This window comes from Anoplopoma fimbria, chromosome 15 (assembly GCF_027596085.1).
Source record: "Anoplopoma fimbria isolate UVic2021 breed Golden Eagle Sablefish chromosome 15, Afim_UVic_2022, whole genome shotgun sequence".
In the NCBI taxonomy this organism is placed as follows: domain Eukaryota; kingdom Metazoa; phylum Chordata; class Actinopteri; order Perciformes; family Anoplopomatidae; genus Anoplopoma; species Anoplopoma fimbria.
The window spans coordinates 2,932,647-2,960,532 of NC_072463.1; the positions used below are offsets into that span (position 1 = coordinate 2,932,647).

The 27,886-nt window shown below is 41.2% G+C and overlaps 1 protein-coding gene across 1 annotated transcript; it reads right to left on the reverse strand.

Moving 5' to 3' along the window:
• Positions 1-1,745: 1,745 nt before the first annotated feature.
• On the reverse strand, positions 1,746-27,322 carry paplna (papilin a, proteoglycan-like sulfated glycoprotein). The gene is given in 28 exon segments (XM_054614122.1): positions 1,746-2,379; positions 2,861-3,036; positions 3,719-3,827; positions 4,057-4,184; positions 4,905-5,051; positions 5,243-5,297; positions 6,747-6,874; positions 6,957-7,115; positions 8,972-9,090; positions 9,093-9,475; positions 10,096-10,222; positions 10,341-10,428; positions 10,666-10,861; positions 12,118-12,198; positions 12,555-12,705; positions 12,795-12,971; positions 13,696-13,900; positions 15,898-16,024; positions 16,111-16,234; positions 17,014-17,186; positions 17,294-17,374; positions 17,553-17,676; positions 19,729-19,859; positions 19,998-20,100; positions 20,236-20,296; positions 23,689-23,792; positions 24,066-24,128; positions 27,153-27,322. Coding segments are annotated over 27 exon segments (3,675 nt in total). The 5' UTR covers positions 24,123-24,128; positions 27,153-27,322; the 3' UTR covers positions 1,746-2,218.
• Between the last annotated feature and the right edge of the window lie 564 nt (positions 27,323-27,886).

Genomic DNA, 27,886 nt, shown 5'->3' on the forward strand with positions numbered 1-27,886 from the left:
TGTGTGTGTGTGTGTGTGTGTGTGTGTGTGTGTGTGTGTGTGTGTGTGTGTGTGTGTGTGTGTGTGTGTGTGTGTGTGTGACACCGCAACAGAAACGTGTGTCACATCTGTGAGCTAGATAATTATATCTCCTCCTTTAAACCCTGAACTTTAGATTTATCTAGAAGCTGCTGTTTGTTAGGAAACAGAGATGAGACATGAATAAATCTATTGTACTTATTCAAAACTCCTCGACAAAGCAGTATTTGTGCCGAGCAGTACTGAAGAACATTTCCAAAGTTTGTGTGACACTTTAAACTGTCTGATAAATTAAAAAAACAGCTGTATTCTTCTACATTATAAACATATACTAGCATGACTTTGGGCAGTACAAAATAGCACACATTATTTTTCACAAACTATAATTGGGAGTAAAACCAGAGCACAATATCCAAGCTGGGTCACATTAAATGCTCCTTTATAAATCTGAGATTTTCATAAGGGAGTTTTGTATTAGAGCAGGACTACAAAAACAAACAACCAACTGCACTAAGCTAAAAAACTTCAGTCCGACTACAAAGCCAAACTACAACAACCAGACTCCTCCAGTAGATCAGAGCCCTCATGAACAAATGTCAATCTTAACAAGAGTAAGAGACAAATATTCAACAAGAGCAACATTTCTACAGCCTCATCATTACATTTATATTCACAAACATTATACAACAAAGATCTATACATGAACCAAATATGTGACATTTTTCTTCTTAAAGAGGAATTTTCCAATAACAAACACAAACTCTATTTGAAACTTGGCCTGAAACCTTGAAAGAAATGATTTTGTTTGTATTTCACCTTTGCTTTTCCCACTGTGACATGTAGAAAAAAAGAAAACAGGCAAATTACAATAACCTGATGTCTTGATTTTGAAGAACAAACCAGGTGTTTCTCTGATATTCAATAACTAAGAAGAGCAAACTGATCTCCAAATAAAGGTTCCAGTTTTGCCATTAATCACATTTACAACAAATATACAATATTAAAAGAATAAGTCACGTCATGTGTCAGTAATGCAATTTATATTAATTGTCTTATATTGCTGTGTGTCATTTTAAATGATGCTTTATCTGATTCATCTTCAGACTGTTTGTTGTGCTGCTGTAACATGTGAAAGTAAAGTCTTACCTTCTTTTCTCTGATCTCAAAACTAATTAAAGCTAATAATAATCCTCTAAAGACGCTTTTTAATACACAACTTTTGAAAGCAATGAAGTTGTTCATATAATCATGAGTGAAACAAACCACCTGTGTTTAGACCTGACATCATCTGGCACACCTGCTGTCAATTAGCAAAACACCTCGACCTCCTGATGAAGGTTTTAGAGTTCAATTGAGAACTTACAAGAGATCAACAACCACAGAGAACAGTAAATAGCAGCCTGCTGCTATTATACAACAGAAAGTAATTAATGAATGTCATGTTAGATGAGTGATATTCAATGGCAACACAGTTCAGAAACTAGATGCAAAGGGAAAAGCCTGCAGCTGAATGAGACATGTCATTTGTCATGTTTAGTGCCCCCTTGTGGTTCAAACTGGAGCATCAAGTCACACAGTAAATCCACCAGCCGTTTTTTTTATCAAAATATTATTTTTAATATCAAATAATCACATAAAAATAAACAGTACGATGAGAAAATAAAACTTTTTTTTTTTTTATATCAGTGAAATGCCAAAAATATCCGTAAAAAAAGAACAGTGGTCAATACAGTTTAATTTCTCTGGATGTACACGTTAAATCCTTTTGATAAACCTGAAAGTAAAACAATTCTCTAGAAAACAGAGAACACGTACAGAAGGTCCAAAGAGTAAATAACTTATTTTTAAAGACGTGGCGGAGGAAGAACGACAAAGAAAGTTTGACTCTTGCTTCATCACATTCGACTAATAGTTTAATATTTAAGGCCCCTATTTATTGTCTCCATATTCAGTGTTTAATGCAGCAGTGTACAGACAGACTCCCTGAACTCCAGGTTCACAGATTTAACAACATCTAATAGTAATCATCCCTTTTATTCTGGTGCACTCTTGAATTGTGATTCTGCACAATAGATATGAGTGTTTTGAGTACTTTTGGCAAAAGTTCAGTGTTTTCAGGTTTTCGAAATGCAGCTTTAATGTCTCGCCGTTGTCCCCTCTCCCATCCGTCCCACAGTTTCTTTTAAAAACCTCCGCCGCTCTAGCCCAGCCGGCCTAACCTGTCGTTCTTCTGCGAGTGCCTGGTGCAGCTGGCACAGCAGAAGCTGGAGTAGTACGAGTTGGAGCAAAGTCGGGCGTAGACTATCAGGTCACAGTTGGCAAGTTCGGGGTGGTCCACGCATTCTGGCGGCACATCATCACCTGGAACAGAGTCGAGAGACATTTAGGTTTTTATTGTGCCTCATACACAGAACATTGTGTGTTGTGTAATTGATTTATTGAAATGACTTCATCGTGTCAGTCTTTTATACTTTGTTTGTTCACCTGCACTGAGCAGATCTGACTTTCTTTTTTTGTTGTATTGCCAGAAAAAGATTCGTTTTTTGTTCCCAAATCTGTGAAAATATAGGCCTCGTTGGTCTGGTTCCAGATCCATAAATTGCTGCCCTCATCTCCAATTTCTTTCAAATATTCACATAGTAGAAGGCATGATAATTAAGTGAAACTGAGTGGTAATTCAGTCAGAGTTGAACCGTTTTTCTTTCTCTAATAAACCAAAACCTAAAGGTCATTCTCATCTAAATATAAAAGCTCACAAACAATGTCTTTGTAACACTCATGATCATGTGATGTATATTCTGTAGTGAACGGGTTCATAAAAACATCAGATCATCACCCTCACCTTGTTGTGTGTGTTTGATGACTCTGACTTCGGCCGTGGCGCTCACAGAGTAGATGCCGGTGTAGGCGTTGCAGGTGTACGTGCCCTCGTCTGAAGGCTTGACGTTCTTCAGGATCAGGCTGCCGTCAGAGGACGTCAGGATGTTACGGCCGTCTGGACGCACTGGAATGCCGTTTCTGTAGTAGAGAGAGGAGAGGAGAGGGGGGGGGTTAAGGCCCCATGAGCTTTGTGTATCTTCTTTTAGCAAATCAACCATCTATGTTTTTGTATAGTTAAAATAATACGGCAATGTTCTTATGAATCATTTTTAGATTTTCTTTTTGAGTAAGTTAACAGATGATGATATAACTTTTATACTTTTTACCTTTTTAATTTGTTTTGCTACTCATACTACACAAATAAAGAACAAAAGAACTATCTGAAACTGAATCTGTTTTTATGTCAAATGCAATCTCTGACTTTGTTATGGACTGTACAATCTGGATAACGGTTTAACTGAACATCTAAGTCAAAGTAATTATGCCTAAATGAATAACTAAATAAATCTAGAACTGAACATCAAATTCAAAGTAATTAATAAATGATCTGGAACTGAACATCAAACTAACTATAAAAAAAATCTAGCTGATAGCATTTTTATTTCTATATTTGCCTCTAGTGGTAGTTATGTACTTTTTTTGAAAACAAATAACTTTAAGGTTTTTATTTATTTGGAAAAAGCCTTTAAAAAGTATCAGTATTTTATTAGTTCCACTATATTGTGCAGTACGTGTTGTTCCCTGCTGTGCTGATTTTCTCTTTGGCCCAAGATTAAACATATATTTACAATCATGTCTAACATATCATACTTCTGATTACCTGGACCAGCCTATGCTGACGTTGTCTCCTGACACCACACAGGGGAGTTGAGCTGTGCTGCCTTCAGACACCTTGATGTTATTGGGAGCCGTGGTGATCTTCAGGTCGGCTGGACGACAGAAACAGTAAAAAATACGAGATAAAAAATGTTTCTTTTCAACCTAAAAAATCCTCACAAATGCTTCTGCTTCTCCTCTATAGAGTCTATTTCATGACATTCACAAATACTGATCTCTGCTGGTGCTTTAGTGAAATTACAGCATCAATACAGGTGCCAATGATCATGCTAACAAAATGCATATCATGTGTTGAGCTTAAAGGCAAACAATGGAAGTCACCTTGGACTCTGAGCTGCAGCTGTCTCTGCTCCAGCTGCTGCAGAGAGGAGGCCGTGCACGTGTAGACGCCCGAGTCTGAAGACTTCAGAACGCCGATGGTGAGAGTTCCATCTGAATGCTGGGTAATCCTGCAACGACGCAGCAGGGAGTCAAGACACCTGTTTGTACTGAGGGCCCCAACATTACATGTGTATACGTCTACAGTATAGTTTTGAATCCCTCTGGGGTCTTAACTGATAAAGAATACATTAATAGTTCGATGAAAGATGCCGGAGAGTACATTTACTCAAGTACTGTTATTGATTACAGTTTGAGCTATTTGTATCTTGCATTTGTTGCAAATTCATACTTATACAAAATAAATATTGTACTTTTTACTGGACTAAATTTAGTACTTGGCAGATTCAGATTAATTATACAAAATACTGCCAAAATGTGAAGGGTTTCTTTGCAAAAACAGAGAAAAATCTACCCAGATGGTTTTGGTTTATTAAATTTAGGAATGGCCTTTATCTGTTTTTGCAAATAAACTCAACAAATTTAGATCTAGAAGTATATCAATTAATTCAAATTATCTCCACCTTTACCAGTTGCAACAATAAAGTGAGGAAGTAGAAGAGGCGATAACACGCTGTGAAAATACTTCAATACAAGTTAAAATCCTGCATTCAAAACCTTATTTTAGTATCAGAAAAAAAATCTACTTAAAAGAATATAGGACAACTTATTTGTGATTTTTCTGTTAACAAGATAAAACACATTGTACATCACATTAAATTTTTTTTTCTCTAGAAAGTTCCTTAGAATCCCAATTAGTGCATAAATCAGTGGAGCAGTGTGATAATGACCTGGAGTCACTGAGGGTCTGTCCGTCTCTGGTCCACTGGATGCTGACAGACTGAAGTGCTGACGGAGGGACGATGGTGCAGGACAGTCTGGCAGTTTGTCCGGCTCGCATTTCCAGCAAAGACGAACTGGAACGCTCGATACTGAAGCTGAGAGAAAAATAACAGAAACAGTGACATCATTTATAGTTACACAATCGGAGGACATTTGAAAGAATACAAATATTAAGCTTCATTATTAAGCATTTTGGTGTTTTGTGTCTTTAATCTTTAATTTCCCTTCTTTATATTTTAAGGAAGATGAACTTTTGTGAATACAGAGAAAGAGAGATTGTTCTTACCGAGGGAGAGGACCGTCTCCGGGCAGTGAGGTAGGAACCAGCGGGGGGGATCCCTCTATGACACACACACACACACACACACACGATCGGGTCAATGCTCCTGTCATAATTCACTTACATAATGTCACATTAGCACTTTTTCAAGGTCAGTATGTTCTGACACAACCTCTGACATCATCTATGACATCAGCTTCAACATGATCTTCAGGATTTACCGTGTGACGGACTAATCGGGGTTGAAGTCGGTCAAATTAAGGTTTTGACCGAGTCTGGCCCCAATTAGCCATATGCACACAGGGAGAAAGTTGTTTTTTTTCTCAGAAGCTTTCTTTGAATTCTTGATTTACTGGACGATCTAAACATTCTTTATATCCACACATGCCTTTTATATGTAAATCAAAAATGTGTATATCTTTAGTGATCATCAAAAACAACTGCAGGTACAAACAGCACTTTTTTTTATTCAAGCTTTAGAGGAATTCTTGTAAAAGGAATCTCCTGTGGTTTTATTAGATACATGAAATTATCTATTATCAATTAACAATGAAGCAATGAATCTCTGTCTGTCTGTCTGTCTGTCTGTCTGTCTGTTTGCATATCTTGTGAACCGCTTATCCAATCTACTTCACACTTGGGGGGTTGTATTGCTAGGCACGTGTTTTCTCAAATTCAGTGCGATTTGGACACATTCAATATTAATAAACTTTGAATAAACAAGCAAACAGCGCTCTGTGCAGCAGCATGGGCAGAGATTCAGGACTCTGAGTCCAGCATGGCGTCCGCAGTGGGTCCAACTTAAATTTACTACATTACATTTTGCTGCTGGATGCTGGACAAAGCCTGCTAATGTCACATGGATGCTGGATCAAACTTTACAACCAGACTTCTTTTTCACTTCCCTGGACTCAATAAAAGCAGATGCTTCACCACAGTTTTTCCCCTGTGAAAAAGACTGTATTTCCACGCTTTACGACTTGATACTAATTTAAAAACACAATAATGTTACGACCAGCAAAAATAGCTCCACGGATTTAAATCTCTGATCTAACTGCATTAGTTATGTTAAAATAATCAACTAATACGCCTATTTGTAATTTAAAACTAAGTGTTTTTCACCAATGTTTCTGAAGGTAAGTGACCCTGACCTCTGCGTGTTTTAGGGTCCTTTTATAAGTTATTTTTTGGGTACAATGAGTTAGAATGGTAACATAATTCAGTATTTTTCATAACTTATTATCATAATAAATCTATAGCTGTTTAGGGCCCTTTAAGTCGAGGGCTTAAGTTGAATTTCACCGGTGTTTCTGATCGTGAGTAGCTGCAACTTGGGTGTGTGTGTACTATGACATGGCAGGTGTATTACTCAGGATTTTAAAAAGTACAGTGTTAAGGTCGAAGTTCTATAGTTTCACAAGCAAGCTGCAAGCAGCAACACAACAGGCCGAGCATACATGCAGGTTTTGAACTGACGCAGCACTAGTTTCACACAAATGCACTGCCTTACCTGAGACAGACAGGTAAATGTAGCGATGGTCTCTCTCCTGTTCACGAGTGGCCACACACAAGAACCAACCAGAGTCCAACTTAGTGAGAGGACCAACCAACAGGGAGCCGTTGGGCTGCTGGTGATGCCTAAAGAACATATAAATGAAGAAATAATCACAAACCTTGACAGAAATGTAAGTATGTGATAAGTGTGTGTGTTCCTACAGACCTGTGAGTTGACAGAGGGACGGCATCTTTTCTCCACTCCACGTTGACGGTGGAGGACGGCGGCGGGCTGACTCTGCAGGGCAGCACAGCGGTCTGGCCCACCAAAGCCTCCACTGTGGAGGGGTCGGACTTATCGATGGTCACTTCTCCAAGGGTCAAACTGAGGAAACAGGAGGAGGATACAAGCACAGAAGGAAAGAAGGAAGGAAAAGGAGGGGGAAAAAAGGATGGAGGATCAGGAGGAAGTTGGAAGATTGAAGGGAGGAAGAGAATGAAAGAGTCACTTTATGCTTCACCGTTGGTACTTTTATTAGTAGTCACCAAAGCAAGCATAAAGATTGCCCACAACCTGGCTCTAGAAGAGAAAAGACAGGAAAAGGAAACCCAGCTTTGGCACACAAAATGGCCCATGCAACATGTAAAGTGACGAGACGAAACAATGCAACCTTCACCTGCAAAACAACTACGTCAGAGACACATTTCCCAGAAAGAAGTCGACCAACGAAATCCCCCGAAGATGTAGCTAAAACACCAAACTACACGGATGTGAGGTGGAAAAAGACAAACTTTAGTGACAAGACAAAACCAACAACATGGAGCGTCACAGCAGAACCTTTATTAGTTTGATCTAATTGACATCAAGGGGACAACACAAAGCAGGAAGGTGGTGGACACAGTGAGGTAGCGCACACAAATAAGCACAAGACGACGACTGACACGAACTCCGGACAGACAGTGAAAAAGTCCCAGAAGCATTGAGCAGAAGAAACGTCCATTTTTAGGGTCGCTGTGAGGTTGTCGACTTCTCCAGACATTTTGTTTTGTCGAGGTTAAATGAAAAAAAAAAAAAAACACGAGGTGTGGCAAGCGTGAGAGTAAAAGTCTGTGGAGCTGAAGGTACAGCAGCATGGCGGTGGTTGAGCTTTACAAAGCGAGGGTTTAGATTATATCAGCGTCACAAGAATCATGTGCGTCTACATGTGGAAAGAGCATGTTGCATGAAATAAAGCACATATATATATATGTATATAATATTTGTCTTTAAAGAGTAACTTAACTGTCTGTTTTAGAGCCCTAAATGGTTGAACGCTTTGGGTTTGTTGCACCTGTTACAACACTAAACAGTGATGTCACAATGTACATGACACACCCTGAAGTACACTTCTACATCACTGCAGCAAAAACAAGCCGGCTGTGTTTGTATTTGCATACTAACGTACTACATGCTACATACTGAATCAGTGTGTTCTGCTAACTGCCTACTAGATGATGAATAAGGGTGAGTTATGTGTGCTCAAACACACCCCAATGTAACTCTCTCATCTCTGAAAATGATTGCAAAATTTCCAAAACTTGTTTCTTAAAGGTTACTTGCTCTCATGAAAACATCTGGGCCTACACAAAATCCACATACAATGCAGAGTGAACGCACCACGTACTCAATTTTACGTCACACTTTGTATGAATAGTATGTTAGTATGCGATTTTGAACACAGCCAAAGTGTTAAGTTACTCTTAAAGTTTGTTTAAGTTTGTTTGAAAGCTTGTTAAAGAAGGCAGGATGGACTATTTATTTAGTCTTCACCTGGCTTTCTCAAATTACAGATGCTTCATTAGTTATTAATACATTTTACTGCAGATATTGTGAATAATGTGTGAATAATGTAAACGGGTATCCTTCATTATTTTGACTTTTTGTTGTATTATTGAAAATATCATAATAATATTAATTCTGGATCTGGTTTGTATAAATTTGTCGTGCAAACAGGCTGGGAATATTTGGAAAAATGATAAACAACTTTAACATTGATGTCGTCATCTTATTTTAAGGGTGAGAGAATGATGATGCAGATGATGTTTCCTTCAGCTCACTCTTTGGCCCTCCTCTCACTCGGAGCCGGGCTGAGAGGACTGGGGCTCCGTGAGCAGGGGGGACGGCTGTGAACGGCTTTATGGGGCCAGTGGAGGCGGGGCTTGGGGGGACAGGGAGGGGGCTGGGTCTTTTCGGGGTCTTACCTCGCTGCTGGGCCGGTGTGCTGTGCAGCGTTAGCGTGGGAAGGTCGGCGAGGGCGCAGAAGGACTCTGGCTCTGTGGGCGTGGTTGGCGGCGCTCATGGCCTGTCTGCTGGTGCCGCTGGTCGATCCCCCTGGACTGTGAAAATCCTCCCCATGCTGCGTGACCCCCCACCTGTTGACCCTCCAGATGTGGATCCACCTGCTCCAGATGCTGGTCCTGCTCCAGATGCTGGTCCTGCTCCAGATGCTGTCCTCACAGCGGTGGACTCTCTTCTAGCAGTCGGCACTGCGGCGGGAGCGACCGGCCCCGGGCCCTGCTGGGGAGCTGCGGGCCCCCGGCAACCCCTCTGGCACTCGGCCCGGGTCATGAAGTTGTTGCTGTTGCCGTGGCAACCTCCGTACCAGAACTGCACGCACTTGGAGGCGATGACGTCGTAGTGGTAGCGGGACACCCAGCCGCTGCAGGAGCCGGCGGCGCGGGGCAGCGAGCAGACGGAGCGCTCGACTGCAGCACAGAAACAGAGCAACATGAAGGCTCCAGGCTGCACTTCAAGGACTCATTACTAACTTTTCCTGCACTGTCAGCTGTATCACATGGTCTTCATCAATGGATAGAGTTTGCTCAGTTGCCATCATCATCTGGTGAAGAACATGTGATACAATGTAAAGCTACAGAGCGAGCTAGTGAGGGGCCCTGAGGTGGGATCTACTACTTTTAGGATCAAGAATGAACTTTTCTAGGAATCATTTTTTCATTCATTTTCCTTTTAATAAATATAAATTGGATCCAAGCCCATGACCTGACACACTCTAGACTGACAACACTTCTCTAACGCCCAAGCTTTCATTACAATCAGCTACATTTCTTTGGCACAACCAGAAATTTAAATATTGATCACAAGCATTAAGTTGAAACTAGAATTCCTGGATCCACTGGGGATATTTGGGCAGGAATATATATATATATATATTTTCCCCTGCTCACAATAATATTTCCTCAGTGGCAGTGGAGCTTCTCAGTGGCCAAAAGCAAAAGGCTGTGGTCGTACTGAACAGATTCACATGTGGATTCTTCTCAAATATGAGAAAAACAACTTAAAATGAATGCTTTACTCAATCTCTTACTGTGGTTGGGTGGGTTGGGGCAGCCTTCTCCGCTGGGTCCTGCTGCAGGTGTGGTGCGGTCATAACAGCACCCGTAGGTGGTGATGCGGCACTGCACTGCATTCTCAGTGGGAAGAGAAGGAACAGCCTGAGGAAACGTGACATCACCGATTAGAAGAAAGGTTTTATGGCATTGTCGGGTCACCTCAGAAAATAGGAGTTTGTCAGCAAGCATGTGAAATAAATGAATTCTGATGTTTGCTCACAGTGGGTGCAGGGGCCGCCGCGTACTCCACACAGCCCTCCCTGTTGGGGCCCTGAGCCGCCGTCACTCCATCTTGGCAGCAGCCGTAACTGACACACAGAACAAGAAGGGAGCAGGAACAAACAATAAAACACTTTGTACTGGAGGTACAAAAATAACAAAAACGTGACATTTCTAAGAAAAACTTCTGGTCACTTAGTGGGAACTACTGCGGTCAGGAGTAACGGCAAACAATCTCTGGTTAGAGGGCCACAAAAAGTGACACCCAGACAAAGGCTCTAAAACAGGATCCAGATGTGACCTCAGCCAAATGACAGGTTGGATACCTGGTCTGGACGCAGTGTGGCTGGACGGGAGTGGGAGCTGGGACATGTGGGCAGCCCAGATCCTGGGGGCCTCCGGCTGGAGTGCGTCCGTCCGGGCAGCAGCCATAATAGGACTGGCTGCAGTGGAGGGCCGGGGCGTTGCTGTGAGGGTCTTGGACTGTGTTCGTCTGGCTCGGATCCGTCTCCGGTCTGCGGGCTGTGAGGATAACAGAGCAGGAGGGCAAATGAACATACGCACAAGACGTCACAAAAGACGCAAAAGAGAAGTTCACACATCGCTTTAGAAATGTACAATGGAGGCTCAGCTTTTGTGCTGGAGGCCTCACGGGAAGCTGCAACACAAAAGAGCACATAAAGGAGAAAAAACACACGTGCATACAATTAACCAGAAACATTTGTTTGTGGAAAGACGAAGCAGGGAACAGAGGAGAATGAACTGGGACAAGAAGTTCCACCCGTCAGAATAAACAAACTCACAGGAAATGAGGAACTTGAAATTCTTGCTGCAGAATGCCAGAACATGCCAAAAACACAACAGCCAGCACTTGCACACTTCAGTGCTTCGGAAATATTTTAATCAGGCCAACAATGTCCATGGACGCCTGAAAACATGTCAATCAGGCCTGGATAATTAGTGCTGGGGGGGGGGCTGATGGGCACAAAGTGACAGGAGTTATATCAGCAGAGAGGACGGGGTGCAAGAGAACTGAGAGGAAGCAATCACACTTATAGCTTTTTTTGTTTGGTTTAAACCAATAATGGAAAAGTTTTTTTTGTTTTTTTAAATATAAGTTCAGTTATAAATTTCCTGTTAACACATATATTGTTTGGTCTAAAACTTCGTATTTCTTTCTAGAGAGTGAGTGGTTTAATTATCATCAGAGGGATACAGTATTCTCCAAAACGCCAGAGGGCGTACAAACAAAATGTACTCTGAAGAAGCAAGAAGACAACGAGTGAAACCAGCAAAACGCCATAAACCAGCCTCCACAATGCAGAGGATGAACTGTATTTAACTCTACACTTATATCTCATTTTCATGGACTACTTTATTGCCTTTATAAGAGCCCTGTAAAGTAGGAAGTCAAATATTAAATGAATTATAATGAAACAAAGGTCGAATATCCTGTAAACAATTTGATTTAGGCTCAAAATATTTACTGAAATGTAGGTTTTCAAGACCTCCTATTTCTAAAGCAATTAAAAAGCAATTGGCTGTCTTTGTAAAATCCCCCAAAGTATTAATAGTGTTTTTAGCAGTGAACTATTTGTGATGTCATGTCTGAAAAGCTCAAAGCACACATGCAGGAAGCGCCTAGTCAGAAAACAGTAGAGGTGCACGACCAAGGAGAGACGCGCAACCTGATATGACTTCATTTTTGACTTTTTAAGCCAGCAAGTATGAACCAAGCTTTAAAGAGACACAGGTCAAGTTTAAGATTTGAGACCAACCTGTTGCGTGGTCTGGAACGTAAGGCTGGAAAACAGTCTGTGTGTTGTCGTGTCCTCGTGTGTCCTGGATGCTGGGAACCACTGCACAACACACAACACACAAACACAAAAACAATGAGAGCAGCTCAGCGAATTGTATCAGTGAAGGCATTAAGATAGTTTGATGTGTTTTCTGCTCGTCCTAACTAGTTCTTATTTATTTAGTCATTTATTCAAAACTTGAACTTCTGTGTGTACTTTTATTTAAAGATAGAGCTGCTGGAATCAGGTGTGTAGAGCGGTAAAAGGAACATTTAGTCTCATTAAAGGGCCATGTGAAGTACTTAATCCAGACAGACAACAATGCAGACACAGAATGCAAAATGATGTTGTGTCAGCAAAGAAAAAAATGACAATGCCTGTTGTCTAATTCAGGGGCTGCTGCTGCGTGCTCTCACCCTGTGGGCTGTAGCAGGACTGGGTGTTGCAGCGCTCCACGGCGGAGGGTTTGGGGTAGGCGTTACATTGGACCACAGGGTACAGGTTCCTCTCCCGGTCGGAGCAGATCACCTGCCGATCTCTTGAGCCGGTACCACAGCTCTTGGAGCACTGAAGGAAAACCGAGAGAGATGATTAGAAGCATAAAGTATCCAGCGCCCCGGTGGTGTTTGTAGCTGATGTCTCCTATCGCCGCTCACCAGTCCCCAGTCTCCGACGTGCCAGCTGATCTGTCTCAGGCAGGCCGCCATCTCACAGGGTCGCACGGCGGTCGGGCGGAGCAGAGTGCTGCAGGAAGTTTCCTCCAGACGCATTCCTCCTGAACCAACACAGGTGACCTCCCTGGTCTGCTCGCCTGAACCACAAGTCACCGAACACTGCAGACACGACAGCACACGGATTGCTCATGAATGTGGAGGCCTTAAAGCTATATTGTTTGATGTTATTTGAACTAAGCGCGAGAAAATACACTTTAATTTAAGTAAAAAGACAAACCTGGACTTAAATCTGCAATTAAATCTGCAATTTTGACTCTTCTTAAGAGTCAAAATTGGTTGCATCGAGTGTTTTAGGTTTATAGGACTTTCCTGGCTTCAGTCTGGGATAATTATGTTATCTGGGTTTTACATCTAAGACTTTTGCATGCATGATTACTGTCAGATTGCAGAGCTAAGCTTATAGATAAAGACAAGACAAACTATGAAATGTTTCTTTCCAGCCGAAGTGAAGGATATTTAGTCTGCTGCTTAAATAAGATTTTTTATGTGTTTTACAAGATTTTAAAACCTTTTTTAAGCCCAGAAGCTAGTAGCAAACTCATCTCATTGCTTGTCTCATATGACCCATTTATTATCAGGTACATTTTTCTATATTAATCTATTTTTACTTATCTTCACTTTCTCTTGATCAACCACCTTCTAACTGCGTTTTTTTGCAGCAGATGGAATAATTTTCACTCCAGTTGGAATATAAGAGTTTAAACTGTGAGCTTAATATGTTAATAAACTTTGAATTGTTGAATTAAGTGTGAATATAGCTCGTTAATCTTAGGATCTTGTGTTTTGCCCACATTGTTTGGTTTCAGTCTGCTGTTTCACTCACCGCACTCCATCTGCTCACTTGATACTCTGCACACTTCTGCATGTTGCAGGTCTGCAGAGTGGGCGGTGCCTCGGCGGAGGTGGCGCAGATAGCATCCTCCACCACGCGGGGGCCTGCGGCATCATGGGAGACGCACTGCACGCTGCGCACCTGAGAGCCTCCACCGCAGGTAACGGAGCAGGTGTTCCACTCTCCGCTTTGCCAGCTGGGAAAAAACCCGAGGAAGAGGAAAACACAAGTCAGGAGATGTTTCATTCAAAAAATGTATAACTTGTCCTATCAAAAGGGACAAGAGACAATATTTCACTTTCTAATACAGTACAATCTTGGCAATCCAAAGCATCTCAGACCAACTTTGTATTTTTCTTGTCAATGACAATCTGGTTTCGGCTGACATCCAGTGGTTTAACGTCTCACCTTTCTACAGTAATGTGGAAGTGTCCCAAACAATCATGTGACATGTCTGTTTGTTGTTCTTACAGAACACAAAACCAACAACGACCAGCAGCAGTGATATTTAATCAGAGAGGGCAGTGAAACACTGTTTTTTCAGCTTGGTTAACCTTTAAAGGGATTCTGTATTAAACATATGCAAAATATGATATCTTGCTATTGTTTATCTATGTAATGTCAAACAATGTCCATCACAGATTGACAGATTTTTGCAAAATTTGTCTGAGCAACAGTACAACTGAAAAAAACGACTTAAACTTGAAAAGCTGGAAGCAGATCATATTTGGCATTTTTGCTCAATAAACAACTTTGAATTATGAATTGATAACATCAAAAAGTTATCGATTTATGTTACATCCCATCAGCAAATCGATGAATCACGTAATGGTCACAGTTACAGCCATTCTTCAGATCTGATGCCCATCAGTGTTTTGTAATAAAACCTTTCAAATGAAATGCAAGGGTATTAAAAGGATGCATTGTTTTAACAAAGCGACTAAATAACCTGCTAAACTATATGTGAATGCGTTAAAAACAACACATCCTTTTTGATTGCAGTGTTAAAGGAAACCCAGAAACCAGCAGCTGAAGTACAGAAAGTATTTTCACCTCCTGGTTAGTTTGATTACTAGAAGCGTTAATCACAAAGACTGGAAAAACACTCCAGGAAGCTCAGGTTTTTATCTCTGCACCAACTTTAGCACACATATACATGAACATCTACTGTTCCTGGTCTATAACTTTCAATTGAGGGATATTGATGGTCCAGTTAGGTTTCTAAACAGCAGCAGCATCAAAGAAAAGAAGCAGGAAATACCAGAGAGTCACTGACTGAAGCCCCGGCTATTTACTCTGCTGCTGTGTCCCATTGAAATGTACACAATCCCCAACACCCCCCCGCATGACGACCTTTAACCTTTGACCAACACCAGCTACACTAACGCACAGAAGAAAGACTTTTGTACAGTTTGGTAAAGCGATCAGGCAGCAGCCCAGCTCAGTGATCAGGTACAGGGTTGGGAGGTTAATGTAGGAGGAGGAGGAAGAGGAGGAGGAGGAGGAGGTCTGTTTGATGGAAATCAAGCGTCAAATCACCGACTTGTCACCCTGGAGAGAGACGTTAAGTTAAGTGTGTCTAGACACACTTAAGAAAAATGAGGATCATTAAAAGGCTGAAAGTCGATCTCTGAGCTGGACTGTTGCCTTTGTTCTCACCCCACATGGAGGAACAAGGCTATGCGCTAAACACAGATGCTACGGAGTCAAACACATCTGAAGGGGGAGATTTTGACATTTAATACACTTCTACTACTTTGCTACAGATGTTTTTCATTTTCCAGGTGTCAATGTGAAGTTTAGAATGGACATCACTTAAGAGAATTACTCAAAAATCATGCATGCTCATAAAAATGAGAGAAAATAATGACTAAATGATTTAGATCTCCCCCTGTGTTTGCTAAAGCTCTAAACACTACGACTACAGAGCCTTTGTTACCTGAACACATAGGCTCTGGGCCTTTTTGGGGATCTCCACAACTGTGGTGGATACAGGTACGCCATCCTTTCAGACAGTCACAACACACCAACAACAGTCAAAAAGCGGCTGCGTTTTCCATTTTTACCAGCACAAACAAAAAAGTAACACCTCTGATGGAACAAAATGAAATCTGGATGCTATTGAACTTGGAAAATTTCGTTAAAATCCACTGAAATGTCACATTTTTACAGATGAAATTTGACTGTATTTACCTGCGGATCTGTGGGCATGCATGAGGGTTGCATGTGCGGTTGGTCTGAGGCCTTGGCAGAGATGCACAGAGATAGTCGGGGTAGGACTCGTTGTCAATGGTGCAGAAGACCAAACGAGACTGGTAGCCTGATGAAGGATGAGAATGATAACAGATTTGTTTCATTTTTAAGAAAAGCGTTAAATCATTGACTGTGTTTATCTGAGACTCTGACCTGATCCACATTCTCTGCTGCAGGAAGTCCAGGATCCAAAACTCCAGTAGTATCCTTGTCTGGAGCGTCCGTTGGGAAGATAAAATTCATACTCCACTCCTTGGTTTGGCTCCTGGCTGATCAGCTGAAAGGAGAGGGTTGGATTTAAGATTAAACTCCATTTATAAAGATTGAGATCAGTCACTCAAATTGTTTGCTAGTCTGTCTAGATTCCTGGTACTTAGAGGACGAAACAATCCTTTTTTCTGACTTATTCTCTAACGTCACCAACGTCTGCAAAAATGAACGAATTGTAGCCTTTGCAGGACATTAACGCTGCTTCAGAGATCTGAGTTTAACCTAATATAATAGATTTATTTTTTGGGCCACTCTGGGGCATTAAACTAGCTGTGAACACATCACTGGCATTTTATCACCTTTTAAGTTCATATGGAAAAATGCTGCAATGTTTAAACATCCAATAAAGGAACAATTTGTGTCCGACTGATAAATGTAAGTCCAATATTTACTCTCCTTTTAGCTCTGTTTGGCTCTCCACCCACGTCAGAGGGAAATATCTGGCTCTTTAGCTGCTAAATGCTAGTTGCGAACTTGTCTATATTCTGTTTGTTGCTGAGCTGGTAGCATATGATTGTTTTAAATACTTCCTTTGCTGAAAACAGCTGCCTGCTGTGGGCGAAAACTGTGCTATTTGAACAGTGAGAGTGAACCAAAACAGAAAAGTTGCAGGCTGTAAATCCAAAACAATGAGTTAAAGACGGTACAAGTTTCAGTCGAGCTGAGGGGACTCACATTACATGGTCATTTGATCCTGTGTTATTCTAAAAAAATATTGATTACATCACCTTTAAGGAGATATTTTGAGTAAAACATTTAAAGGACAAGGAAACGAATCAATGTTACCTCAACAACGAGGGGTTCAGTGGTGGGGCCGCGGCCGATGATGGTTTCGGGGACGTTGTCACCCTCAGCTCCTCGCTGGTAGTACAGCATCGTCCCAGCAATAGGTGTCGCCCTGGAAAACTCAATTACCCAGTGGCCATTGAGGTAGTACTCACCACGCAGGTTCTTGATAGCTGGCCGTGCACAGAGGTTACAGTCAGAGTACATACAGAATACAATCAGGCTGTAAACTGTTCCTTCTGATCTTCTAACAGTCTGTTAACTGAAAACACAAACTCACCAAGGTAGTTGCGTGTGGCCACTGTTTCTCTGATGCTGATGGTGGTCGCTCCAACAGGGATGATGAACATCTGGTTGTAACCTGAGATGAAAATGAGACGCAACTCATTTCACACACATAATCTACAAAATTCTGCAAACTCAGACTAAAGAAATCTTAGCTTCTCTCTGAGCTTTGTTTTACGTCAGGGGGATTATTTTTATGGGTGTGACAAATGTGATGACTGAAAACATCTGGTGGTTATGAGTGTGCAGCGTACCAGTTGGCAGGTCGCGTATGGTGAAGCTGCTCTTGACTTGGTAGCAGGACTGTCCGTTGCCCCCACACTGCAGGCAGGGGTCCTCCTGCTGGAGAGACTCCAACATGTTGTCACAGCCCAGACGCTGAGAGAAGGGAAGGAGCAGGGAAACATTTAGCAGAAAAAATGCTGATTGGTGTCAGAGTCTTGTACAGATGTTGGGTCAATATTGGCCTTTTTGTTCCAAGCATGAACCAAACAATACAAGACTTGGTTCAACAAGGAGTAAGAACCTCTGTTGCGTGCATGACTATGCAGAAATGTAACACAAATAATCTAAATGTTCAGTTTGCAGAACCTTGAAAAATAAATTGTAATAATTTAGTTTGTCTTTCGTTCCTCTTTAGTAAAAAAATCCAACAGTTGTGCACCTGTAGGTATAGTAATGATAATACACACATGGTGTTAGGAGGCCAAGTAAAGAATATCAACACTAACAATCAAAATTGCACATAAACAAATGTGCTGAGTAAACTTTACCACATAAACCCTCGTAAAGGCAAGAGTCCAGTCACATGATTGACGGCTTCAGCAGCCAAACCAAACCGGTAAAAAACAATAAGAATTTGTAAGAATTTAATTATTCAGAGTCAAACACTGGAGAGCTTTATTGTGAAGGGAATTGAAGGTTTTCCATCCTAACAATGTTTAAAAAAGAAATAAAAAAAATAGAAATACTTAGTAGAAGTGCTGTGTGGTTAAATATATTGAATTTAAACGTAGTCTGTTGCCAGTGTATTTATATTGGTCTTCAAAATCCAGCAGCTGTCCTCTTACAGGTATGCAGATGATAAAACACACATAATGTTTATTTAAGTTCGAGGTGGCCGAGCAAAGAATATCAACACAAAAATTGAAATTGCACATAAAAAATGTGCTCCATCAACTTTACTACACAAACCCAAAAACAGGCAAAAGCCCAGTCACAAAATTGACGGTTTTAGCAGCCAAACCAAACCAAAACAAGACCTGTTTTAACAATGTTTAAGAGAGAAGTAAACCTGTGGGAACATAACGTTTCTGTGAAAGTAACAATCTTAAAACCACGCAACAAAAATCTGGAGCTGAAGGTTAAATACGCGAAGTTTTTAAAAAGCAAAAGAGACATAATGTTCAAAAATAAGACATGAGAGCAGAGTGGGTTTCTGGACAGCTGCTCCACACAGAGGAGGTGATGAAGACATGATGTCAGAGGTTAAACAAAGGAGGTGTTTCATGAGGAGAAGGTTGCCCAGTAATTACATGAGAGCAGAAGAAGTGTTTGATATTACCACATAGTGAAACTAATCCCTGTGTCCACTCTGGTTAATGAGGTGATGCTGTAAACCATCTGAGCCCCTGACATGTTGCATTCCTGTCACTTTGATTTACTTATAAAATGACTTATGGACATACTGATCGTGTCATTAGATCAAATGTGCGACACTGATAAGGCGATCGGTTGCATTTCAAAGTTCTACGGTCATGTAATCATTGAACATATGCTTCTTCGTCAGACGGAGAGCAGCATGCCACTAAAGTTCTGTCACAAAGGTCTAATGATTGGGAAAGATTGGATTTTACAATTGGCTTTTGGACTATTGCAGAAAATAACCTATAAAAAAAAGCCTATAAAAAAACAAAAACTAACCTTGACTTCAAGACAAGGGAACCAGAAGTACAAAAATGCAGCACTCTATTAGACAATAAAACTACACTTAAAGGCCAAATGTGTGCTATTAAGATCTGTAACTGGATACATTTACACCGGGCACTTATAAGCAAACTCCAGATGTGGTCTGTCCTCATTATTTATTATTATTGTCCTCAAAACCTTGACCTTGTAGCACACTGTTATTTAATATGTGTTCAGTACTTGAGAGGCCAAAATGAACCATAAATCTAAATGTAACCTTAACCCTGTGAGAAATAGAGATCATATAGAGATCAAATAGAGATTGTCTGTGCCCATCTCACACAATGTGCTTACTAGAAACTAATGTACTTTATCTCAAGAATCAAGATCATAAAAATAAGTTTCTTAAAACTATCAATAGACGTCGCTTGTCTCATTTTTGATGTAGTCTAGTTGTTCACCTTTCTTATCGCATCACATTTCATCTAAACTCCTGTGCGTGGTACTATCTGTTGATCCTACCTTGCAGACTCCCCCCACACAGACGTCCCTCCGTCCAGGGTGACAGGGCGTCCCGTCCACCACGGAGCTGCGGTGACGGTAGAAGAAGTTTTCTCCTCTTGGCATGCAGTTCAGCTCACAGGGGTTCTCAGCTGTCAGAGACACAAGGAGCACTTTAGAACAAAGGTCATATAACCAATTATTTTTGTGTTACACAATCGGGACTAGCTTAGTGGGTTTTTGAAGCCCATTTTATTCTCTTGTAAATCCAAAAAGACTTTGATTCTGACCTCCGTAATATGGGAGCCACTTGTAGAGTTTCCCCTCGAAGTCAGTCCCATCAAACTGGGAGCATTGCTCCTCACGGAAATCCTTGGATCCCTCTGGACAGTCCTGAGCGGAACAATGGGAGAACAAAGTTAAATATCCTTTAAACACATATAATCAAAACATCATATATATGGTTTATTTAATTAAGGAAGACACACAATATTTAAAAAAAACATTGTTTCAGGTTTGTTTGTTCACCTGGATGTTGCAGGTGCGGTAAGACTTGATCGGTCCTACACAGTTGTGTCCTCCATCAGTCCTGTAAGAGAAAAACAGAGCATCAATATGATACGCGATTGGATGTTTTTATAGATTAACCCTGATGCTTGAGCTGATGTGGAGGCACAATTTTCCACATTATCGTCTTAAAACACAGAGACGAGAAGAAAAGTGATCTGTGATGTCTTGTGTGTGATTTATCTTAGTGAGGCTACAAGAACTGAGTCAAAAATGAAATGAATCCACTCAGTTTTAAAGGGGTACTCCAGAGATTTAGTATTGCACTTTCTATAAAGTTGGGGGAACTGTTAAAAGCATTTTTAAAAAAGGATGGGGAAAGGATAAGCAGATATCCTGACTTCCGCTGGATCCCACATTTCCCATAATGCAAGAGGATAGTATATTTTAATAGATCCCTCTTTCACCTCCAGTTTGTAACTCAAAGTTTCTGTGTTTTTTAGTTTTTAGGTTTTAAGTCTCGCGCGCAAAATGAGATGACAATAGCAGGGTTATTTTTTCATATTAAGGGGAAAGCTCCTTGACATTATACAACAGTTTTTTACGGGGAATGTCCCTTTAAGCAACAGATATGTGTTTTGATTAGCCTTATCGGTGCTGTAGAAAAATCCCCTTTTGCATTTTTTCTTACTAAACTTTCATTAAAACTTCATGGGTCATCACCGTGGCACAGAAACAGATAATGAATAGGCGAGGCTGCAGCTCAAGCATAAAAATGTCAGTTCAGATGGTCTAAATAACAGACGGTCTGAATTTCAGACATTAAGTGGCATTCCCTCTTTAATCTCTGCATGTAATAAAAAAGAAACATCGTCAACATTGAGCCCAAAACTCACACAAACAAACGCTGAACCGTGAGACACATCGGAGTGTTTCGCCATCCCCCCTTGCAGCCACGCTGATGACTCATGATTAAGTCACCTCCTAAAGTACCTGCCCTTAAGCCTTAAAAACAAGACACGCTCCTGCCAGCACGCCAGAACCGAAACTAAAACGTGTCCAAACACTCAGGGGCAACATCCAGCCTTCAACTTTTAACCTTTAGAGCGGAAAACAAACATCTGGAGCATCAAACTGTATATTCAATTAAAAATGCCACATAACAGGGAAGCTACATTATTGATCATAGAAAAGTAAAAAAGATTATAGCCCATGAGGTGAGGTAATTTTACACTAAAATGGGAGTTCCTGTAAAGCACCCAGCAATTCCACAGCAGTTTAATCATAGTATTTAAAGGTGTGATTCTGGCAGACAAGATATGACAGAGTTCGTCCAAATAGGTAAGTGTGGGCAGGACTTCTTCCCGGTTACTCATCATTCAGCTACAGACGGGAAACCCACTGACTGACAGTCTGAGTCACTAAATGACTGACTGAACATGTTGGAAACCAGCATCTTATAGGGATCAATGGAAAGCTCCACCAATCCTACGGAGGTGTGTCCGGACAAAACTACATTGTCCTACAGTTTCTCCTTCCCATGAAGGCAACAAAATATCAAACAGGTGAATGTGAAAACAGTTTGGACATGTTAAAGAAACAGCTCATTATAGACATCTTCTGCCTGACGGGCAAAAGCAAATCAAACATCTCCTTTTTTATCAAACTCCCTCAGAGTTATTGCTAAATATCTGAGACACACCTACATTCTGCTGAATATTTTACGTTCGAATAGACTGTACACACAGAAAACACAGCTAATGAATGATGACGGATGACTTCTTTAAAGCAGTAGATTAAGTTAGAGTGGAGGTTTAGGAGGAAATCACAGCAGCAGTAACTTTAGACGGGAGGTTGAATGCTGTACTTGTACTCAGTGGTGGAAGAAGATTTTCAGACTGAGTTTTCCCATAGTCTAAAAATCGTCGACTTTCCAGCCCCATCAATCATCTCGACCCTTCAGATTTACCTTGTGACTCCCTGGAGAAAACAACTGGACCAAACTGCCAAACTGGATATAAAGTAGTTGAAACTCGCTTCAACTCAACAATAAAAAGCTGCTTACACATTGAATAGTGTAATATATAATATGTCAAACATATTTTTATTTTTTTTAAATCTGCAGAATGAGTACTTTTACTTCTGATACTTTAGTAGATTTTGCAGGATTGTGAATGACTTGAGCACACCACTCCCCCCCTCATGAACACAGATCACTTTATGGGTTACATGAGGAGACATGCCGGCTGGATTCCAGCTCTGAACATTTACAATATAAGCTGGCAACAACACTCTGTCCTGTGCAGTCAGCTGTTACAAAACAACCTATATATGGATGAAACCATATTTAAAGAAATGATACATTAAAAAAACAACAACATGTGCAGCAGAGTCATCCTCACAAGCAGCCAACACCCAGGAAAGTCCTTATAATATTAAAGGGCCCCTCCCTGCAGGACAAGCCCACGTCCTCCTGACTTCAAGGCATTCTTTTACTATCAAGATCCAGTCTGTGACCATGAACCTCACAATTAGCTTTATTCACAACCCATATGTTGATTCAGGGCCTCACAATGAGCTGAGTTTGTCAAAGAGAGGCTGAGGGTGGGGGTGCATGTGTTTGTACAGGCATGTTTCTGTCAAGGTGCATTAAAGATAGGTAGGTAGGTAGGTAGGAGGTAGGAGGGGAGGTAGGGAGGGGAGGGGAGGTAGGTAGGTAGGTATGTAGGTAGGAAGAAAGGTATGCAGGTAGGTAGGGAGGTAGGGAGGTAGGGAGGTAGGAGGAGGAGGGGGAGAAAGGTATTAGGTAGGTAGGTAGGGAGGGAGGTCGGAGTATAGGTAGGAGGGTAGGTAGGTAGGTAGGTAGGTAGTTAGGTTGATAGGAGGGTAGGTAGGTATAGGTAGGTAGGTAGGTAGGTAGGTGGGTAACTAGGTGGGTAGGTAGGTATAAAGGTAGGTAGGTAGGTAGGTAGGTAGGGAGGTAGTTAGGTAGGAGGGTAGATAGGTACGTAGGTAGGTAGTTAGGTTGATAGGAGGGTAGGTAGGTATAAAGGTAGGTAGGTAGGTGGGTAACTAGGTGGGTAGGTAGTTAAAGTTAGGTAGATAGGAGGGTAGGTAGGTAGGTAGGTAGGTAGGTAGGTGGGTGGGTAACTAGGTGGGTAGGTAGGTATAAAGGTAGATAGGTAGGTAGGTAGGTAGGTAGGTAGTTAGGTTGATAGGAGGGTAGGTAGGTAGGTAGGTATAAAGGTAGGTAGGTGAGTAGGTAGGTAGGTAGGTGGGTAACTAGGTGGGTAGGTAGGTAAAGGTAATAGGTAGGTAGGTAGGTTAAGGTAGGTAGGTAGGTAGGTAGGTAGGTAGGTAGTTAAGTTGATAGGAAGGTAGGTAGGTAGGTAGGTAGTTAGGTTGATAGGAGGGTAGGTAACTAGGTGGGTATAAAGGTAGGTAGGTGAGTAGGTAGGTAGGTAGGAAACATACCTGTGTGTGATACAGCGTCTGGTTCTCATGGTCACTCCGCTGCCACAGCTCCGGCTGCATTCTCCATAAGGACCCCATGCGTCCCAGTGATCCACACTGGGCACCTGAACACAACACACCAGTTTATACACTCATCACAATGTAAACCAACAACAACATAACCTTCTTGTAATGCTGTATCGTTTCTTTCAAACCAAATCTCATTCAGTGTCATTTTAAATACAACATGGATGAGAAAATGGACCTGGAGGTAGGATTATTTTGTTAAACAAATCTAACTGATAATACTTGTATAATTATTTCTTTGTACATTCTCATTCATTCAGTGTTTGGTATTAGTGTGAATTTGTTTTCAGTTTCGTCTACGGGGAGTTTACCATAAGAACTGGAGCCAAGAGCAGCTGGAAGATTACCAGAGACAGGAGCATCTTCATTGTTCCCTGGAAAAGAAAAAAACAGTAGAGGAGACGTGCAGAGTTAGTCCCTGTGACTAATAGAGGCTTTTAAAAAAAATTGAGCAACAAGCCACGGCAACAAGAGTCGAAAGAGTAACTGATGGAACACTTACAACAGGATTTATGAGGACAGAAAGACATTTCTTCACATCTGATCCAACAACAGCAAACACAAAAAACAGCAAACACAAAAGACATCAGCCTCAGTTTTGTTGCCCTGGAGCGTTTTCCTGAAATATCGCCAAGTATATAAATCAGTTATAGATCATCAGAGTGTGTTTAAGCAGATCGTTTAGATGAACGTACGCGGAGATGAATGATTCGACAGAATGTTCTGTGGTTTGGTTAGCAGCCATCGACCACAGCAGATAATCAACAGCTGCTTCTGTGGTTTCAGTTAGAAAGGTTTATGTCTGATGAAAACCAAGAGGTCTGGGAGCGGGGAAATATTTGTTTTGCTCATTTTCGTAATGAATCCACAGAAGAGAGAGTACATTTAGGGCTGAAACAATCTGTCAGTGTAACGGGTGGTGTGTGGACCCAAGTGCAGTACGACCAGGAGACAGAGTAATGTTCAGGAGCTTTATGCAAAGCGGAACAAACAGCAGGTAGACAGAAACCAAAAGGAGCAAAGGCAAATCTCGTGGTCGGGGACAGAAGGCTGAGTCGGTTAACCGGGGCAGAGGCAAGGCGGAGAAGTCCAAACAAGCAGGGTCGGCAACGGGAAGTCAGTCCGGGGAATAACACTGGAAGGTCTGGCAGTGAGTGTGTGTGAGACTGGGGTATTTATACTGAGGTGAGTAGTGCAGCAGAGTGAGCAGGTGAGAGTGATGGTGCTGATGAGGTGGGTGTGGCAGACAGGTGCACTGCATGAGGCTGATTAGGTGAGTGAGGGAGAGTGAGGTGAGAGAGAGGGGGGGGGGCTGTGAGCTGAGAGAAATAGTGCAGGAAGAGTGAACAGGTGTGACTGTGACAGTCAGTTGATGAACTAGTCGATGGACAGAAAGAATCTGCAGCAATTTTGCTCATTTATTCATCTTTTTACCTTTTTACTGTACCTTTTAAGCAGAAATACTAAAACATTAAGTGGCCTCGGTGTCTCAAATCTTAATATATGTTAGTTTTTTTGGGTCGTATATTTTCCTATATTTTAGGGACTAAAAGATTGATTGAGAAAAAGTTAGTTGCAGCCCTATAGTCATTAAAGTTATGTGGATTTAAAATTCTAACAAAGATAACACAGCATGTATAATAAGTCTTGATGATGTGCTGAAATGTATTATTAGCAATACTTTTTAAAGCCTCACTTCTGTAAGAAAAACGTTTTTGTGAGATCATTTTACACTTAAACAGCAGCCTTATGGTTTCCCTCCGCTGTCTCGTCACCTAATTGCTTAACTGAGCTAAACATGTCTCCTTTGTTGCATGTGGAGAGGCTGTTTGTTTGTTTTCACCGGGGCAGTCGGAGGGTTTCTTGCCCCCCTGAGAGAGAGAGAGAGGAGGGGGGTCGGCCGGAGCTGCCAAATAACCTCTGACCCCGTCTGCAGGACGACCAGATGCCCCGACAGTGAGGACGGTTTAACCAAACGGTCAACAGGCAAGAAGTCAGAGAGGAGAGAAGACGGGCAGTCAGCATGTCTGATCCGTCTCAAATACAAACACTCGCTGCAACAGACGCCCAGAATTGAGCAACATAATGGTTTCATCTTCCCTGAGTGGTGGTAATCTCCTGTCTGGGCAAGCAGCGTTTATCAACATCTCAATAACTTTACAGATAAAGTGAGTATTAAGGCAGCTAATAACTAGAGCTGCCCGATTAATAAGTTCCACTACTAGTTAATCTGTTGGCTGTTTTCTAACAGTAGTCAATGAATCGTTTAGTCCATAAAGTGTCATAAAAATGTCATAAATGCCATTACATGTCTTCAAATTGCATGTTTTGTCCGACCAAAACCAAAATATGTTCAATACAAAATGAAAGAAAACTGAGAAAAGTGGCAAATTCTGAAATTTGAGAAACTGGAACTGGTGAATGTTTGACATTTTTGCTTGATTAATGACTCTAAGTTGAATTGAATGCCAAAATTGTTCATGTTATGCCCATTAACAGATCCATTAATGGAACAGCACCAAGCCTAATTAAATGCTGACCTTAAATGTCTGAGTTATAGGTTTTGGTTCAGATACAAATCAGTGTTAAAGTCATCACATACCTTGAATGCTTAAAGAATACATTAAAGATGCTAAGCAATAAAACCCCATCAAAGTCACCAGCTCATCACTTTTTAGGCTGGAATCAGCAAATGTTTGGCCTTTTTTGCGAAATAAATGGCTTGAATTAATAATTACCTATAAATAGCCATCTATCCTCTAATTAAATGATATTCCTGCATCCCGTCACTTTGTTATTGTACCTACTCATAAAGCCTTTCTCCTCAGGCTATACAAGCTTTTATCCACCCAGATCAACAATTATCGTTAGTCATTGAGGGCAGGCAGTGTCTTGTGCTCTGTACACTGGCACATGGTCAGTTTGGAAAATCATCAATGGAGTTAAAATATATATATACATATATATTTCTGATATTTATATAAAGATTTAACTGTTTTGTTTTATTGCCTGTGTTGCCCAAAAGTGTCTCTGTGGGTTTAACATTGTGGTTTATTCTAACTTTATTAAACATAAAGACCTATTTTATCTTCTATAGAATCTCTATATTACTCCAGGTTAGTTTTTAATCTCATATTGTGCCCCTTTAATGTTGAGTTTTTTCGTAATATCATTTGTCTACACGATTAATTTGCTATTTATCTTAAAGTTAATGCAAAATAAGACTCAGTCAACCTATAAACTTTCTTTTTAACCCTTCTCCCAGTATACAACTTAGCTTTCATCTCCTCTAATGAGCATACATGTCTTTGTCAGCAGTGCAAAGAAATGCCATTGTTGCATCAAAAATCTGTCATTAAAAAGTAATGTGACATAGGCAGAAAACAGAGCTACTCTACCGTGTTTAGTGGCTTTAAATGCGGCTTCTTGGAGTCCCAAACCACCGGTGGATCCTTGCGGAGGAACCGGGAATGACAGCTGGTTCCTCTCCGGGAGCTTTGGCTGGAAGTCTGAAGAAGAGCTGCAGAGTCCTGGATCTATGAGGAGAGATATATGGCTGCAACCTCTGCCTCTCTCTCCTTTTCTATCTGTCTTGCACCCAACAGGAAACCGAGCAGGAGCAGGAGAAGGAGAGAAAGTCTCTTCTGTTGAACCTCCTCCACTGCGTCATCGCTTCTTTATCCAGCAGCTCCACATGCCCCCCCCATGTCCCAGCCTGTCATTTCAGCCTGTAAAGACAACAGTTAATCAACCTTACAAAGGTCCCAGTAAGCATACATCCTCCAATGGTTTATTCCCACTGTGCTATATGTCATTATAATGTTCTCCCACTATACATACAGTACATGTAATACCAGGGTAACCATCCACAGACAGATCCTTTAAAGGGTTTGGGTCTAATGTGAGGGGAAAGGTTGTAATTATTTAGCTGAAACAGGTCCCACATGTTAAATTACTTTGTCAGAAGAGAAGATTGTATGTTTGGTAACACTCTATATGATGATTTAATCCTAGTGTTTTGTTGACATGACGCTTTTACTTTCTCCTTACTGCTGTATGTGTTCAAACAAGAGAATACACCTGAAAAAAGTTGTTAGTTTTTGCAGGTATTTAGACATAAAACAAAGTATTG